Here is an 18,659-nt window from a genome sequence, read left to right as displayed (position 1 = left end):
ACTATGGTAAGATTTTTTGTTCTGATGATGCCTTACACCTGATCCCTTCGACACCTCGTGGTTGCATAGGCTGGTGTGCTTCTTCCATGAGGGCTTTGTTGCTTCTGAGCTTGATGGCCGCTTGATTACCTTCAAGCCTTTAAGACCCCAGACAGTGTCCAACTTTCACATGCCTATGAGGCAATGGAAAATTCCATGGCTTGAGGCTTGCACAACTTAGTTCTGAAAATAACAACCTGCTTTTTAATACTCTAAAAATGTCTTGTGCTACAGATTTACCCAATGCAATGTGTCCTTTGATCTCTTGACTGCTGCTTCCATGAGCATTAATTGTCAATCCAAGCAAAACAAAAATCTTTGACAACATCAACTGTTTCTCCATTTATCTTGAGGTTACCTATTGGTCTAGTTGTGAGGATTTGGTTTTCCTCACATTGAATTATAATCCATACCAAAGACTGGAATCCTTGAACTTCATCAACAAGCGCTTCATGTGCTCCTTACTTTTCACAAACGAGGTTGTGTTATCTACATATCACAGGTTATTAGTACACCTTCCTCCAATCCTGATGCCACATTCTTTTTCATATCATCAACTACTCTGATTGTTTGCACAGTATACAGATTGAATAAGTATGGGGAGAGTATGAAGCCCTGATGCACACCTTTCCTGATTTAAACCATGCAGTCTTCCCTCGTTCTGTTTATACAACTGCCTCTTGATCCATGTACAAGTTCCTCATGAACACAATCAAGTATTTACAATCTGGAATTACCATTCTTCTCAAAGTCATCCACAGTTAGTTATGATCCACACAATCTAATGCCATTGCATAGTTCATAAAACACAAGTAAATATCTTTGTGGTATTCTCTGATTTGAGCCAAGATCCATCTGATATCAGCAATGATATTCTTTGTTCTATTTCTTTATCTGAATCCAGTCTGCACCTCTGGTGGCTCCCTATCAATGGATTGCTACAATCATCTTTTAATTATCTTCAGCAAAATTTTACTTGCATGTGATATTGATGATAATATTCTGTTACATTCTCCTGAATCACCTTTCTTTGGAATGGGCAGAAATAGGGATCTATTTCAATTGGTTGACTAAATAGCTGTTTTTCAAATTTCTTAGCATAGAAGAGTGTTTTCAACATTGCATCAATTTGCTGACACTTTTTTATCGGTATTTCTTCACTTCCAGGAATATTGTTTTTGCCCAGTGCCTTCAGTACAGCTTGAACTTTTTTTTTTTTCACTGCCATCCATCCTTAATCTTACGCTGCTTCTGAAATGGTTGAATGCTAACCAATGTTTTTGGTACAGTGACTCTGTGTATTCCTTCCCCACGATCAGAAGAAGTAGAAAAGTTGTGTTCAAGAGTAGAGCACGCCCCTGTGGCACAGGGACAGGGCCTGGCTTATAATTCTCTGTCCCATGGGACAGAGAGGAAGAATAGATGACATGTTTTAGCATTTCTTCAAAGAAGATATTTTAAAATTAATTTTCCTAAATCTCCCAATGAAAATGCTGCATATTTTCTCTCTGATATGGTTTTCCACTTTCCAAGTACAGAGGCATTGTCTTTTGAAAACCCTAGCTTATTTCTGTGCACCCTGTTCATCACTTCTGTTGCGGTAGGAGTGCACACCACAGTGGAAGGCACAGTCTTTCAGTCATAGGAGTCGGGGATGAATTCAGTCCCATTGACTTTCCGATTTTTTATCTCTGTTTTCCAGCTGAATGCTGTATCCAGAATTTCAAAGTCATGAAATCATTCTGCTTGCCTTTGCCAGTTGAACTGAAATAGATCTCCAATTTACAAAATAAGTTCATGAAATGGCTCTTTTTTTCTGCCATCCTGATGAGATCAGCCTGCAATTATGCATGAAGACATACTTGGTGGCTGAGATAGCTGTAACGTGGGCTTCTTGTCCAAGGAATAAACGTCACCTAGTTCATGTGCAGTTCCCCCACCCACCGCCCCCAAAGCAAACATGTTAACGCTATTTTAAGGTAGAACAAATTAGTAAAGTGAACGTCTGCAAGGAGAAAAATACACCTACTTCTCACTTACTGACTATCCAGTTTTCAGATATTAAGGATTTACAATCGTAATAAAAATGTCCTGTTTTACTATTTTTCACCTTAACTCACAATCCACAAGGCCACTTATGTCTGCCAGGTTTGCAGTGGAAGCAGCCAGCTCTGCAGAGGCCTCTTTTCCTTCCCAGCCCCACCAGAAGAGTCCCTTTTGGAGCTTTTCCTCTGAAAGAGGAAATGAAGCAGATTTTGAGGGAGCCCCTCAGAGAAGCAAGCCTCACCGCAGTGGCCCCCCCATTGACCAGGGAGGTGAATAGGCTTGCTGCCAGAGATCGTGCCTTGGAAAGTGGACTAAAGCAGATGTGGTTAGGATACCAAATAGCACCCAATCAATTGTTCTCCCTTTTGACCTATTTCAAGTTTGTTCTAATTTTTACCCTGTTATCTTTTCCATTGAAATTGTTTTAGGTATTATTTTGTTTTTGTATGTTTTTCTTTATATGAAATCTAGGAGAGAGAAATCTATAGAGACAGTAACTGGATTAATAGTTTCCTGAGGTTATGGCAGGGGAGGTGGAGAAATAGAGAGCCAATAACAGTGAGTAGAATAAAGAACAAAATTGTTCTCAAGTTGATTGAGGTGATGATTGTACAACTCTTTAGTATGTTTAAACTATTTAAACGTACGGTATGATTTATATGTCAATAAACTGTTGAATTTTTTAAAATGAGAAACTAGGAAACTATCTATTTTTCCCATAGAATCCTTCAGTGTCACAACACACGTCTTGAATTTTTCTTCCATTTTTTCAGCTTGAGACATGCTGACCATGTTCTGCCCACGTCCTTGTACCTTTCGCAATAGTACTTTGTCTTTTCAAGCGGCTCTTTGAGATTTTTCTGCTCATCTCTTTTATTTAATCATTTTTGTCATTGTCTTTAGCTACTCTATGTTCCAGAACAAGTTTCAGGCTTTTCTTATTCATTGTGGTCTCTTTTTTCCTATCTTCTTAATAACCCTTTGCCCTCTTTGTGTATAATCTCCTTGTTGCTATTCCATAACCCATTTGGCCTTAAGTCATTAGTATTCAGTACATCAAAGTCAATACCTTTTTAAAACAGTAAAATACAATCTACTACTATGAAATAAAAACAATTTTAAATGAGAGATCCTAGTATTTGAGAAGGTGAGAAAAATATATGTTTTCATATAATGAGAACGAACATAAATATATTGTATAACCTTTGTTAAGAGCAATGATAATAGATGTCAAAAGTCTTACAAGTATGTAAATATTTTCTCCCTACAGATGGAGACAGGCTTAATCACTATGTGTACACAGCAAAAAATGTTCAATTTGCAAATGGGCAAAAATTTTGAATTTTTAATTGAATTTAAATATTAAACTGAAACCACCACAAAATGGACAAAATACATATATTTTAACATGGGATTTCAGTCTGAAAAGTAGAAGGTTAACAAGGCACAACATCATATCCTCAAGGAGAGTGATCCCTGAGAGAGAAGGAAAAATGATCCTTGTGATTGTCCGGAACTATGATCTTGAGACAGTGTCTGTACATGGGAGAAGGACGGTAATCCATACAAAATCTAGGCATAGCCTGTTAGACTCTCCAAGTTGTGGAGCTAGAGCTGAAGGTGTGGCTAGAATTCTCAGGACAGAATACTGGGGCGGAAAACCTTGCACAGAGGGAAGATACTAGAGATCTGAAGAGGTTCTTCTCATGGTGTTCAACTAAGTCCCAACAAATGTGCACATGTAAATAAATCACTTGTGTCCAGGGGAAGAAATATCCAAGTTAACAAAAGCGTTTATTTCCATCAGCCAGCTGGGAAAAGCGGATGACACAAAGCACACTAGGTCAGGCCTTGATAAGCCCTATCACTAGGTAGAAAAACAGGATATAAAAATGGAGGGAGATAATTGGAAAAATCTAGCATTTTATTAGCAGGGTCTGAAAACTTTGGAAGACTGTGAGGTCAAGTCACTACAATAGTTTAAGCAGTATTAGAACTCTGAATGATAAATAAATTCATGGGCTAAAGCAGGGATATTAGTAACCCGCCTAGGCAGGTAAATTGACTACATGTGAGCTTGTACTGTTCTGTGTACACCCACTCCTTACCTAACAACATGGTTCAATTTCAGAAACCCTGGATCACCTACATTTCCGTTCATGTGATGTGACCAGATGAGTAAAAATATATATATATATTTTTTGGGGGGGTGGGTAAAATTTAGTTTAATTTTTACTTCAGATATTTCAACAAATTTTCCTCTTTCTGAAATAATCCAAGAAATGCAAATATGCTTCAGGAGCTTACAGATGCAGTTTTGTATTATAAATTTTCATTTTTAAAGTTTAATTGAAATTTAGTATTAGTATTTTTTCTAGATCATTGCCCTGAAAGTGAATGCACTTTTGCACTGCATGATGTATTATATGGGTTACACTTGTGATTCTTTTTTTTTTTAATCATTTTATTAGGGGCTCATACAACTCTTATCACAATCCATACACACATCAACTGTGTAAAGCTCATTTGTACATTCATTGCCCTCATCATTCTCAAAATATTTTCTCTCCACCCAAACCCCCCCGTATTAGGTCCTCATTTTTCCCCTCCCTCCCCACGCCCCGCTCCCTCACGAGCCCCTGATAGTTTATAAATTGTTATTTTGTCACATCCTGCCCTGTCCGACGTCTCCTTTCACACACTGAGTAAAAATATTTTTTAAAAATAACACTGTCACAAAACAAAAGTGCAGGTGTAGATGCACAGGTGGTAAGTTCAGGCACTTGTGACTGTAAGACCGATGAGGTAGAAGAGTTTGGTTTCTACTTTCAATACATTTTCGGTTTTGCAGTAATGTTACTGGTACATCTATTCTGAGATGTGGTTTTGGATTAAAATTTGCCTCAGAGTTTCTGGGGGGCACAAATGGAGTGGAGGCCACTGAAGATTCAGAGTTTGAACCCACTCTCCTCGCAAGAGGAGCCACAGAAGGCAGGCCTGGTGTGCCGCTCTGAAAGGCCACAGCCTGGGAAGCCTCACAGAGCGGTTCCCTGCACAGCTGGGGGCGCCCATGATTCGGAGTCAACTCGCTGGCCACTAACAACAGAGCGTACTTCACTTACTTATTAATATACCTGAATGGAAACGTTTTAGATTATTTACAATTATTTCCCATGCCAGGCACTATTAGAAAGTTTGCACGTTTAGCTGTTGACATTGGTGGTGACTTATAATTAGACAATAATGAACCTTGGCAGATCATAAAATGCGTCAAAGTTAGGAAATTATGTGGACCTGAATTTATTGATTGATTGATTGATTTTTCAATCATTTTATTGAGGACTCATATAACTCTATCACAATCCATACATGTATCCATTGTGTCAAGCACTTTTGTACATTTGTTGCCATCATCATTCTCAAAATGTTTGCATTCTACTTGAACCCTTGTTATCAGCTCCTCATTTTCCCCTTCCCTCCCCGCTCCCCCCTTCCCCATGAAACCTTGATAATATATAAATTATTATTATTTTGTCATATCTTACACCATCCAACATCGCCCTTCACCCACTTCTCTGTTGGTGGACCTGAATTTAAATAATAGCTTTGCCATCTACTTGTGTGATCATTCCCTAGTTAACTGAATAACGTAATTTGGTTTCATTTCCAGATAGCTATTGTTTTCTTAATAATTATTGTTGTTGCCATACTTATTTTCCCTGTGATGGGCAGTGAACTTGGTCACAGACTGTAACCTTCTCAATTTCTAGCAAGTAAATCTTATTATCACTCTGACTTGTTTTGATCATACCTGGTTTTTTGAGCAACTAGGTTTTCCTGGATTACGGGGAGAACTGTTAATACCAGTAGTCTCAAATGTGTGCTTTACTTAATTCTCTGCATTTACTTTAGTCAGCACATTGTTGCAGTGTTTCTAGCAAGGAAAAAAAAGATATATTGTGTTATCATGTTCTTTGGGAATGCTAGATTGGAAATTCTTGACTACATATTTTAGTAATTGATTTAATGAACCACATGAGCATACCCCACTTTAAAAATATACAGTAAGCAGCAATCAGGTATTGTATACTGAGATTAGAAACAGGTAGGTCAATTATTTACCTAAATCCATAAGGAGTCCTGGTAGGGCTGTCAGGTAAGCTTGGGGCAGTTCAAAGGCACAGCAATTTTGAGGAAGATAGATGAGGCAGTATGTGCCCATAAAGATTTAACCAATACTCACATAACTGAAAGGACACATAGACCATTATAGTGGGGGTGGGGGGCAGCTCTTGAGGGAGGACTGATCATTGGGAAAACACAGAACTCAACTCACTGCCACTGAATTGATTCTGACCCATAGCAAACCAAGGCATAACCACTATGCCAGCAGGGTGCCTCACTGCAGACCGAAACAACATGACCAACCATCTTGGTCTCCGTTACATACACAGAGCACTCCACCCAACAGCAGCACAGTGTACATCATTATCCAGTGCACATGCAATATTCTCTAGAATAGACTGTACGTTAGCTCACAAAGCAGATCTTAACAAATTTTAAAATACTGAGATTTCAATATATGTTTTCTTAGACTGCATCGCTAATGAAATTATAAACCAAACATAGAAAGAACAAGGACATAAGGAAAATACTGGAAACTGAAAAACACACTACTTTAAAAGTACTGGGTAATTGTTGAAATACGGAATTAAATTTAAAAATTCCTTGAACCAAATGAGAATGAAAACACAGCATGCCCAAACCTTTGGGACACAGACAAAGCAGTTATCAGAGGGTCACTTACACCTGAACCTAGCAACTTCAACAGCTAGAACAAAAGTTTCAAAAAACAAAGCAACAACAACAATCTTTCAGCCATCTGGTAATAAAGATTAGAGCAGAAAAAAACATGAATTTGGGGGGGGGGGGCAGGGACAGTAGAAAAAATCAAAACAAAAAGTTGAATTTTTGAAAAGATTAACAAATTTGACAAACCACTGGCAAAATTAACAAAGGTAAACAAAAATGAAAATTCAAATATCAAGAACTAGAAATGAAAAGGGTAACATCAAAATAGAGTGAAATGAAATAAAAATTATGTATTACTATGAAACACTGTATTCCAACAAACATACACCTAGATTAAAACGACAAATTTCTAGAAGTACAATCAATCAAAATTAACAAAGATTGACATAGAAAGCCTCAACAAATCCAGAACAATAGAAGAAATATATCAGATCATTCAAAAACTCCCAATCAAAAAAGTCCAGGATTAGATCATTTCATTAGGGAATGCTATCAAGTTGTCAGAGAAGAGCTAGCATCAATTTTACACAGACAATTCCAGAATGGAGCAAAGGACTGCAAACTCCCAAATTCATTTCAGGAAGTGAACATAACCCTGATATCAAAACCATTCAAAAGCACCATAAAGATAGAAAACTACAGACTAATATCCCTTATGAATATAGACATAAAAGTTCTCAATGAAATATTGGCCCATAGAATCCAACAATATATCAGTAATAATAATAATACACCAAGTGGGATTCACATCTGGTATTCAAGGATGGTTCAACCTTAGAAAAAGATAAATGTGATCTACCATATCAGCAAACAGATAATTGAATAAGAGCCACATGATCATATTAACCAATGCAGAAAAGGCATTTGATAATATTCAACACCTATTCATAATAAAAAAATACTCAACTTATGGGAATAAAAGGGAATTTTCTCAACACAACACAATAACAGTCATATATGAAAACCATATATAAAAAACCGATGTCTAGTTCTCCCTGTGAACAGATACCAGACAAGGATGCCCTTATCATCACTCTTATTCAGCATTGCACTGGAAGTCTTAGCCAGAGCAAAAAGAATCAACGGGAATCTAGACAGGCAAAGAAGTGAAACTCTCACTATTTATAGGGTATAGGACTTTTTATATAGAGAAACGCCCAAAGACTTGACAAAGAACATTGTTGGAAACAATGGAAAGATCTGTGTGGCATGATACAAGAGTGACACACGAAATCAATGGGCTCCTGTACACTGGGACTGCTGAAAAAGAAATCAAGAAAACAATACCATTTACAAAAAATAAAATTTTACACAAAAGATGAAATGCTTTAGGAATAAATGTAACCAGAGAAACGAAAGGCTTATACAAAAAAAAAAAACAACTATAGAGCACTGTAATAAGAAAAAGAGATCTTTATCAATGAAAGACTACTCCATGGTCATGGTTAGGAAAGCTTAGCGTTGTGGAAATGTCAGCAGTGCCCAATGCAATCTATAAGTACAGTGCAATTCCAACTCCGCTCCTTAGAGGAGTGAAAGAACAAATCACTAACTTTCTAGGAAGAACTAAGGGACCCACAGAAGCAAAGAACTTCTTCAGAAGAACAAAGGAAGAGGCCTCTCACTACCAGACCCTCAAAACTATTAAAGAGCTACAGTAATCAAAACAGCCTCATACTCATGCAATGATTGGTACATACACCAATGAAATAGAAAACCCAGAAATAAATCCATCCACCTACAGACAACTGATCTTCCAACAAAGGGCCAAAAGAGCATTAAAGAAGAAAGACAGCCTCATTAACAGATAGTGCTGCCAAAATCAGATCCGCATCTGCAGAAGAATGAAACAGGATCCATCGCTTGCCCCAAATATACACAAAAATGAACTCAAGGTGGACCAAAGACCTACGTGTAAACTCCAAAACTGTAAAGATCATCAATGAGAAAATAAGGACAAATTTAAGGGCCCTATTTGCAGGGCAATAAGCATCAATCAAACATAATGTGAGGAAGCACACACAGTCGAGGACAAAATAGATGATGGGACCACCCAAAAATACGACACTGTGTGCATCAAAACCCTTCATCAAAGAGTAAAACGAGAGTCCACAGACCGGGAACACCTCGTTAGCAATGACACGGCAAACGAGGCTAATCTCTACAATCTACAGAAAACTGCAATCCCTCAATAAGAAAAAACTGTCCAATTAATAACTAAGCAGAAGACATGAACAAAACAGTTCATCGAATAAGACCTCCAAATGGCTAACAAACATGAAAAAATGCTCATGATCATCATCCATCCATGAAGAATGACATACCACCATACACTGAAAATTAAAGCCCAATTAAAAATAAAACAAAAAAATGCTTGAGAGGGTACAAAGTTATAGGAACATTCATAAACTGCTGGTGCATCTATAAATGTGTCCAAGCACTGTGGAATGTGATATGGCACTACCTCAAACAGCTGGGAAGAGACATTCCATACGACACAGTAGTCAATACTGTCTACTTATGCCCTCAAGAACTAAGAGCCACAACCTGAACAGACACATGCACTCGTGTGTTCATCACAGCATTGTCTACAATAGCAAGAAGTTGGAAGCAGCCCACAATGCCCACCATTAGAAGAATGGATAGAGAAACTTTGGTCCATGGAATGGAATACTATGCATCCTTAAAAACAGTGAGCACCCAATTAATCCATAATTCCAAACTATCAGGTTCTGGGATGACTTTTTCTTTCATTAGAATAAATTGGAGCTGATTCAAAAAAAAACAAAAACAATGATGAAATCATGAAACATCTCATGACATGGATGAACCTGCAAAACATTATGCTGAGTGAAGTTGCTCGATCACAAAAGTGTCAATATTGTATAAAGATAAAAATCAAGACAATCACTTGCATACCAAGGGAATAGATTTTGGAGGTTCCCAAGGGAGGGAAGCCACAGGTGGGAAAATAAGGCAGTGCACTAGAAGGATGATCCGTATTGATGTGGAGGATGAAGTTCCATAAAAGGGAGCAGAGCAATCAAGGGGCACAGGGCATGTGTGGATAGAATTCAGGTGAGGAGGCTGAGTGACTCAACCTATCAAATGCGGAGATGGATGGTCTGGAGTGTAAATCCCCCACCTAATTCACAATGAAAGATTCATCAAAACAAAGCAACATTAGCATCATTTTGTATGTTGGCTGCAAAATCTGGAGAACACTTTGTAAATGTTGATACATTTAGAATTACTTTTCAATTTACACAATATTCCTTTGAATTTGACATTAATAATATGGAACTGACACAAAGTTCTTGAGTCTTTATATCTTGGACAGACTGTGCTTCAAAACCAAATAAATTCTTTTTAAAAATGTAACCAGTTTTGTTAATGTAGATTCAAATATTAAAGGAAAATTATGATGTTGAAAGAAAACAATGACAAAACCAAACATAACAAAAAGAGATCTGAAATGCAAACCTCCATGTAATCCATAATAAAAAGTTTGCAGAAAAACAAATTTAAAAGATTTATGTTTTCAGAAACACTATGTAGGGTGGCTGTGCATTTGAATTATGGTATCAGCGAAGAATATTCAAAGTAGGATGGACCACTGTAAGAACAAGTGAACCTGTCTTGGAAGAAACACAGATAGAATGGTCCTTAAAGGTTTAGATGGCAAGACTTCTTGTCATGTACTCTGGATCCAGTATCAGGAGAGACCAAACCCTGGAAAAGGGCATAATGCTTCGTAAATTAGAAGGTCAGAGAAAATGAGGAAGATCCTTGACAAGATAGATTGACATAGTGGCTGCAACAGTGGACGCAAATATAATTGTGAGGGTGGTGCAAGGAGGCAATGCTTTCATATACAGAAAACACTGAAAAAGAAAACAACAAAAAACTAACAAATAATAGCAAAGTAAACCAGAGAAAAATCTCAATAGAAAACAGAAAGTATGAAAAATTAGGACAAATTTAAAATGTGTCAAAAGAGAGATCAAATGATAAAGTGTTTAATTTTAACCTAACTGCATCTGCAATAAGCCACTTTTCCAATGCTCTCTGCATGACAGCAAGGCTGTTCACCTCCCTGGCCTATGGTCAGAGGGGATTCACCAGAGGCTTAATCCATGCGGATTTCACTCCCCCCCCCCTTTTTAAATTGAAACAACTTTTAAATGGGTAAACAGGGAGATCAAATAATAAAATATTTCTGTAGAGCTGGTAACTGGATGAACGGTTCCTTGGGAGTATTGCAGGGGGGGTTGAGGGGAGATGGGGGCTAATAATGATGAGGTCAAGATTGAAGAACATGTTCTAAAATTGATTGCTGTGATGATTGTACAACTCCTCTTAATATAATTGTACTCTTGAATTGCATTGTTTTTGAATTACATACCAATAAAACTCTTAAAAAATTAGTCTTTGGTGGATATGGAACAAGGTCATTAGAGTCAGTTAATTTTGTGCTTGTAATTGTCAGCAGTGACTCCATGGCAGTGATTGTTTTTTAATTTCTAAGGAAATCTCAACAGAGGATTAGCCTTATGAAACTAATTGTATATATATATTTACCAGGAGTAATCACGCTGAAAAATAGAAAACTCAATGTGAAAATAAGCAGTTTCCCTTCTACAAAGTGTGTGGATGTACTTTGAGAAGTGTTATATCCACAAGCTTTCCATACATTTAAAAATTTTCAAAAATGTTATGCCTAAGATCAATATTAATTAAAATAATTCCAGCCCTTTAAAGTTTTTTATATAAGCTTTTTTATCTGTATGTAACACTTTGTCCATTAGTATGATTTTTTTTTAATTTCTCAGCAACACAGATGATCACAAATTGAGGCTTCTATAAAAAAACAACCTATATAGCTCAAATTGTATGAAAACTGACTTAAATTCTCTTCACGATGGTATTGCTTATGAAGACTTTGTCTCAGTTCTGCTCTTTCACAGTGATCATAAGCAGTTGAACCTAGGTGCCTCCTGACCCCCAAAATAAAAGCAAAACCATGAGACTAGTTTTCAGAAGAACTAGGAAATAAATCATTGCCATCGAGTCAATTCTTGTACACAGTGACCCCATCTGTGGATTTCCGAGACTGGAACTTTTTTGTGAAAGTAGAAAGCCTTGTTTTTCTCCCATGGAGTGACTGGTGCTTTCAAATTGCCAACCTTAGAGTTAGCAGCCCAATGCATAAACCACTACCAGTGCTCCTCCAAGCCAAAGTTAGGTCATCTTTAAGTCTGTATTACTTTCCTATGTCACAATCCCACAAATGAATGAACGAATCTTAATGTTCAGGATTATAGCTATTTTAAAAATTATTATTTTTTGTTTGATAGACCGAGCCCATCACTAATCCAAGCATGCAATAAATTTAGGGCTCATTTTCCAGTGAATGCGGGACATGGCTCTGTTCTATCCTCCCTATTTCCTGCCTTCCATCATATGCACATGCACAGTCAGGAGAGACAATAATATGAATGGAAAATGGATTATCTGGTAACAAAATTAGGGAACCACAGAAGACTTGGGCAGGTAGGATTGCAGTAGACACACAGTGCTTCCCTGGACACCTGAGCTATCTGAATAAACAGAGATGCTGATTTCGTTGATTAGGATGAAATTAAGAAATGTCTCTCAGACATGCTGTTTTTTGGCTGCACAAAGGACTAGAAGGAAATCTACGATATCCCCCAGATGATTTCACTGTACTTGACCTCTCATGGCCATCAAGTCAGTGCTGACTCATAGCAGTCCCCTGTGAGTTTCCCAGACTGTGATTGTGGGAGTAGAAAGCCCAGTGTTTCTCCCATGGAGCTGCTGGTGGTTTTGAACTGCTGACCATGCAGATTACAACCCAACATGTAACCACGACACCACCAGAGCTCCAGAAGATGATTTCCTTTCTCGTCACAGTCACCTGAATGCCTGACTCTAGGGCCACTTGAATATGGCTCTAAATGGTAAACGATCAAGTATACTTTGGGGATCCCGAATGACAGTGTTAAAGAGATTATTTACTGGGTATCTCTGAATTCTGATCAGACTCAAGCAAATGCATCTTTTGTTTTGTTTTTTAAAAGAATGAAGTCCCTGAAGCAAAGAAAGAGGAGACTTTGCTGGATTTGGACTTTGACCCATTCAAGCCTGAGATCGCATCTGTGGGTTCTGCTGGTGTGACCCACTCACCCATGTCCCAGGTATCAAGTGTTTTCTTTGTATGTCCTTGGATGGCATTTCATAAATCTTAGCATGCCTGTGAAGGTCATGGGTACGTTTTTCAGTGGTCACTTTTCCTTCTAAATTACTTCTATCTATTTGACCTCTTGATTAACACATATTTCGAATGGAGAGTTGGAGTAGAAAGATGGCATTATTAATATCGATTCTTCGAAACCTCCTCTCTACTGCATTCTAAGCCACAAAAGTGTGGCTCATTGGAGCTGTTCTCTCTCCGCCTTAGCCATTTCATGGATTCTGGCTGTCCTGGAGGTCACCAAACTGTGCAGAAATATGGGGCAGGTGTGCAGTGCAGTTAGAGCCAACCCAGATACAATGGGTGTTAAGAGTCGGAACTTCAAAACCCGTATTCTTTCCTCCAGAGTCCAAATAAGAGGAGATATATGATCTGATCTAAAAACTTGGGTAGTGTTTGTACTTTTAAGAAGGGAGTGACAGAGTCTATAGTTTGTTATTTACATTTAGTAATTCAACACAACTCCATAAACATGAATTGATTCAAATAGTCAAAAAGACAGGGCAGCAGAGGATGGGACTTATTTCACAAAGAATATAAGAAAACAAGAGTTACCTCACTCTTCCCACATGAAATGGGGCCATTTGAAATACATGGATTCATTCTCCGGGATCTATACACTTCATAATTAAATGTCAGTTGTAATTATCTAAAGGGGAGTATCCTGATAATTTGCATATATTATATTTTGTCCAATTGAAGAACTATTCTTCCAAGGGAGAGTTACCACCAAACTAGTTAGAACACATCTTCTTAGTTCTCAGACATCTTGCATGTGGGTTGGGTGGGGCAGGTGAGGAGAGTCTGTGGGCTTGTGTGCACATGCACACACAGGATACAGATAGAATTAACAATTAGGACCTACCTTTTCTCAAAAAAGATGTCATAAACCCTACTACCAGGGCATCTTTCTTACTACATTGTAGTAGGATGTATTGATGCATGTGTCTGTGCTAAAGTAACCACATTCATTGTTTTACAGAAATAGTTATCTGCCTGTATTGAGAAAGGTCTACTGCTAGTCAGCACAATAACCACTAACCATGTGTAGCTATTTAAATTTAAATTAAGTATGCAACATTATGCGAAATCAGCCATAGTTCTCTAGTTGTATTATTCCATTTCCATGTGATCACTAGCAACATGTGGCTCTCAATGCCATCAATTTGATTGCGGCTCGTAGTGGCCCAATAGGACAGAGCAGAACTGCTTCCTGGGGGTTTCTGAGACTATGAATCTTTACAGGAGTAGCAGGCCTCATCTTTCTCTCCAGGAGCTGCGGGTGGTTTTGAACAGCTTACCTTGAGGTTAGCAGCCCACCGTGTAACCCACTATGCCACCAAGGCTAGAGGCTTCCTTATTGGAAAACACAGATATGGAATGTGTCTATAATCAAAGAGATTGTTATTGAACAGTGATGGACTAAGTGTTAAGAGAGTGTTCATGATTTTATTTCAGGACCCATGTTTATCACCTCAGTGTTTTCATGTGTTTAAATTTTGTGTATTTAACAGTATTTTGTTGGTTTGTTTGTTTTCAGACACTGCCCTGGGACCTATGGACGGTAAGAGCATTAAGAACAATGAATTTGGGGGGTTCTGCATCTCTAGAACTAATTTGGTAACCTCTTATTTACATTTAATGGTAATGTAGTCTCTGGGGGCAATGTTCCCAGAATGACTAGATTCTGAAAATGATGGTGAAGAACAGAGTGCTAGTGGGCCAGCTTCCTTGCTGCCCAGTAGTCTAGAGTGCTTATTGTGACCCTCTCCTGTTCCTGTGGTGATTGGTGGCTGGAGAAGATATTGCAGGTGAAGAGCATGCACATATGTTGCTGATGTTACAAAGTATGGCTGAGTAAGTATAAGAGATGGGCAACCTTGCACATGAAATAATGTATCTGTATTTTCATTACTGTATGAAAACCTTTCATCAATAAAAATTTAAACTTTATCCACTTGGTGTAAGGCATGAAAAACACAATAATTTATAAATTGTCAAGGTTTCATGAGGGTGGGGGAATGAGCTGATACAAAGGGCTCAAGTAGAAAGAAAATGTTTTGAAAATGATGATGGCAACATATGTACTAATGTGCTTGATACAATGGTTATTTGGATTGTTATAAGAGCTGTAAGAGCCCCTGTGTTAGTCTGGGTAGACTAGAGAAACAAATTCATAGACACTCATATGTGTGTAAGAGAGATTTTTATATCAAAGGGTAATTGAATATTGAGAAAACATCCCAGCCAGGTCCAGATCAAGCCCATAAGTACGATATTAGCCCATATGTCCAATACCAATCTATAAATTCCTCTTCAGGGGCGTAGAACTGTGTGGAAGTCAGGGTGGTTGACATCAGATCATTTCCCCCCTCAAACTCATGCCTCAAGGGCTGAACCCAGGAGGGATAAGTCTTAGGAAGACTTTCTTCAGATTTTTGTGTGAGAGCATATGGTATCATATAATTTTGTGGCTTTCTGCTGGTCTTAGGCAGGTGTCCTCAAACCACGGCCCGTGGGCCACCTGTGACCCACTGAGGACATTTATGCAGCCTGCTGGGTGTTTTAGCCCCATTTGATTTTTTACTTCAAAATAAGATATGTGCAGTGTGCAAAGGAATGTGTTCATAGTTTTTTTTTAAGCGTTTTATTAGGGGCTCATATAACTCTGATCACAGTCCATCCATACATCAATTGTGTAAAGCGCATTTGTACATTCATTGTCCTCATCATTCTCAAAACATTAGCTCCCCACCTAAGCCCCTGGCAACAGCTCCCCATGTCTTCCCCTCCCTCCCCGCTCCCCGCTCCCTCCAGCCCTCCAAAGGTCTGAGGGACAGTGAAATGGCCACTGTTTAAAACGTTTGAGGACCCCTGCTCTTAGGCTTGCTCATTTACTTATTGGAAACGTTGCATTTAAATCTGCTAGAGAACAACTTTACAGTAGCCCTAAAACATCCTTTTTGACGCTAGAAAACGACAAAGGCTTTTTTGTGCTCCATTTATGCCTGTTCCCCCAAAATATTCTGATCCCAAAATGAGTTGTTGAGCTTAAACTTCAATCCCCAAATAGTGAAAGACCAGCCCTCGGCAGAATCTTTGTTCTAGACAGTGGGAGATTTTAATGTGCCAGTTAATTTTCTTCTCTTTTCTTGTCTTCTTCTTTTTTTCTTCCTTAAATTCATACAGACAAGCACTGATTTGGTACAACCGGTAGGTATATTTCCAGAAATTTCTGGATTTTGTGGTAGTTGATGTGCTTTGTATACATGTTACATATCTAGAAGAGGCTATTTCTCACTGCATTGCTAGTCTTAACCTTAAGCCTTTAATTTAGCCACTTTTTAGTTTTGTTTAATTGGAGCTACCCTACTAAAGAGCTTTATGCTTTTCATTAAATCTGACCATGATCTATTTCATCTTATTTTTTGTGTGTTTTTCCCCCCCTTTACTCTTCTGCATTCTTTAAAGACTGACTCTTCAAAAAGTCTTTCCCTGTGTAACCTGATCATGGAGGAAACTCCAGACAGTGGGTTGGCCGAAGAAATTCAAAGATCTCAAATTGACTTAGGTGTATTTGCTTGGGGCCCTGATGCTAGTACAGAGAGTATCAGCCAGGAAATTGCCCAGGATGGGTCGATGGAAGACCTTGCATGTCTCTCTTCCACTGACTGGCCCACTGTACCTGAGGAAGGTGAACCTGACCTGGAGCCAGCACTGCCAGGTGGAAATGAACAGCTGCCCTCCGAACCTGAACCTGAGGTTGCATTTGCTGAATCTTCGCTTGACCCACAGATGCCAGTCACGGCAACTGGTGGCCTGCTCAAAGAAAATCAGGAAGAAGATGCAAAGGCAGAAGAGGAGGAAGAGAAACAGAAGATAGAAGATTCTATGTGGGCAGGTGTGGAGACATGTGAAAAGGTAGACATTAGAGCGATTGCCATCAAGGCTCTAGAAGGGACGCAGGAATTTCAGGAGAAAGCTGATGAATGTAGAGGAAGCTGGTTAGTTCCTCTTCTTGAGACAATAGAAAATCAAGCCCCAGAGACCTTAAAAATAATTAAAAGTAACACAGGCCAAGGACTAGATGCTGGGATCCCAGAAGTAATACATAATTGTGAAATCCTAGAGGGCTCTGGAACTAGCCCGGCCAGTCAAGCAGACAGCCTGAATTGGCCTCACGGGGCTATCTCTGCCACCAGTATTACAGAAGCCATCCCTGAGGGATGGGCTTTAGGTAGAAAAGACATCATAAATTGTGTGGACTCACCTAACCATGATACAGTAGATTGTGCAGCACAAGGCAGTGCAGCTACTGAAGAGATTCAGTGTGAGGCTGCGTTAAATGCTCTTGCAAGTGGCAGGGATAAAAACCAAGCTGCTTTTTTATCCCTAAACTGTGAAGTGGCAGCTCAGTCTAGGAGTGACCTTAATTCTTCTCTTGGAACTAATGCAAACATACGAGGTTGGTGTTCCTGTAATGCAGAGCATTCATTAATAGAAGGGTCTGAAAGACCAGTGACTGGGAATTGTATTCATATTGTTAACTTGCCACGAATTGCAAAGACAGACTCTTGGGCAAGAGATTCAGGTCCAATCTGGTGCCAAAGCTTGGATTCAGCCATCAATAATAAGAATATATTCAGGTTCTCTGGTCTTCCAGATGGCCAAGCAAGTGGATCTACCAGTTGTCCAGATTTTATTAAATACTGGCCCACCAGAGCTATGGGACACATAGATAACCCTGGCAAACATTTAGACCGAGCTGAGAACAAGAAAGAGCTGGAGATGGACTCAATAGCAGCTGTCTATGGGGAGGAAGCCATTGGTAGCTGCTTGGAACAAAACCAAGAGAGAGCTAGGTCACTGGTTTGGGGAAATTCCTGGAATGCTAGCCCTGAGAGTTCCTCTAGTTCCCAAGACCATGACACCAACAGCTCAGATTTATCTGAAGATGAAATTGCTAACCAGAGATATGGACTGTTGTACCAGGACAGAGAGGCTCATAAGGAAGAGGTACTCCCCCGGTGTGTAGTATAGACTAGCCAAAGACTGCTGTAGGCGCTGTGTCCTAATGTCTCTCCCATAGTCATCGTCCGTCACCTCTCTGCTCCAAGGCCTACCTCACCCTCCTAACAGAATGGCATGCAACTCTTGAAATCTGTGTAAACCCAACACAAATAGATTGACCAAAAAAAAAAAAAGTGATTGTGAAGGGAAATAATGAAATATATATTACCTTCCCATTACGTAGTTTGTTCGTCCTACTGTCCCTTTTATGACTCAAGCAGTAGAAATACGCACAATGAAGAGCAGACCTAAATCACTCACTGTCCTAGAGGTTCCACTTCAGGAAAACCTAATGATGTTTGTCATCATGACATGCGATAGACTTCAGAAGCTTTTCCAGTTTTTCTATCAGTGACCTTGGGTGGGAGTGGGGGGTGGGGCGAGGGGAAGAGCTCTTTAACCTGTTATAGCTCTTCTC

The 18,659-nt window shown here is 38.9% G+C and overlaps 1 protein-coding gene across 1 annotated transcript in view; it reads left to right on the top strand.

The window, feature by feature from the left end:
- Positions 1–18,659, top strand: part of AMPH (amphiphysin) — a 147,718-nt gene that overhangs the window by 90,478 nt on the left and 38,581 nt on the right. Inside the window, exons 12-14 of the mRNA XM_045286282.1 lie at positions 12,999–13,115; positions 14,712–14,735; positions 16,361–16,384. Of these exons, the coding sequence (XP_045142217.1) occupies positions 12,999–13,115; positions 14,712–14,735; positions 16,361–16,384 (165 nt within the window). The remainder of the gene's footprint in view (positions 1–12,998; positions 13,116–14,711; positions 14,736–16,360; positions 16,385–18,659) is intronic.

This window comes from Echinops telfairi, unplaced genomic scaffold (assembly GCF_000313985.2).
Source record: "Echinops telfairi isolate 266 unplaced genomic scaffold, ASM31398v2 ScPeMD7_7;HRSCAF=31, whole genome shotgun sequence".
Taxonomy (NCBI): Eukaryota; Metazoa; Chordata; class Mammalia; order Afrosoricida; family Tenrecidae; genus Echinops; species Echinops telfairi.
The sequence above is the reverse complement of the archived record's forward strand: the minus strand, read 5'-3'. Positions and strand labels throughout refer to the sequence as shown.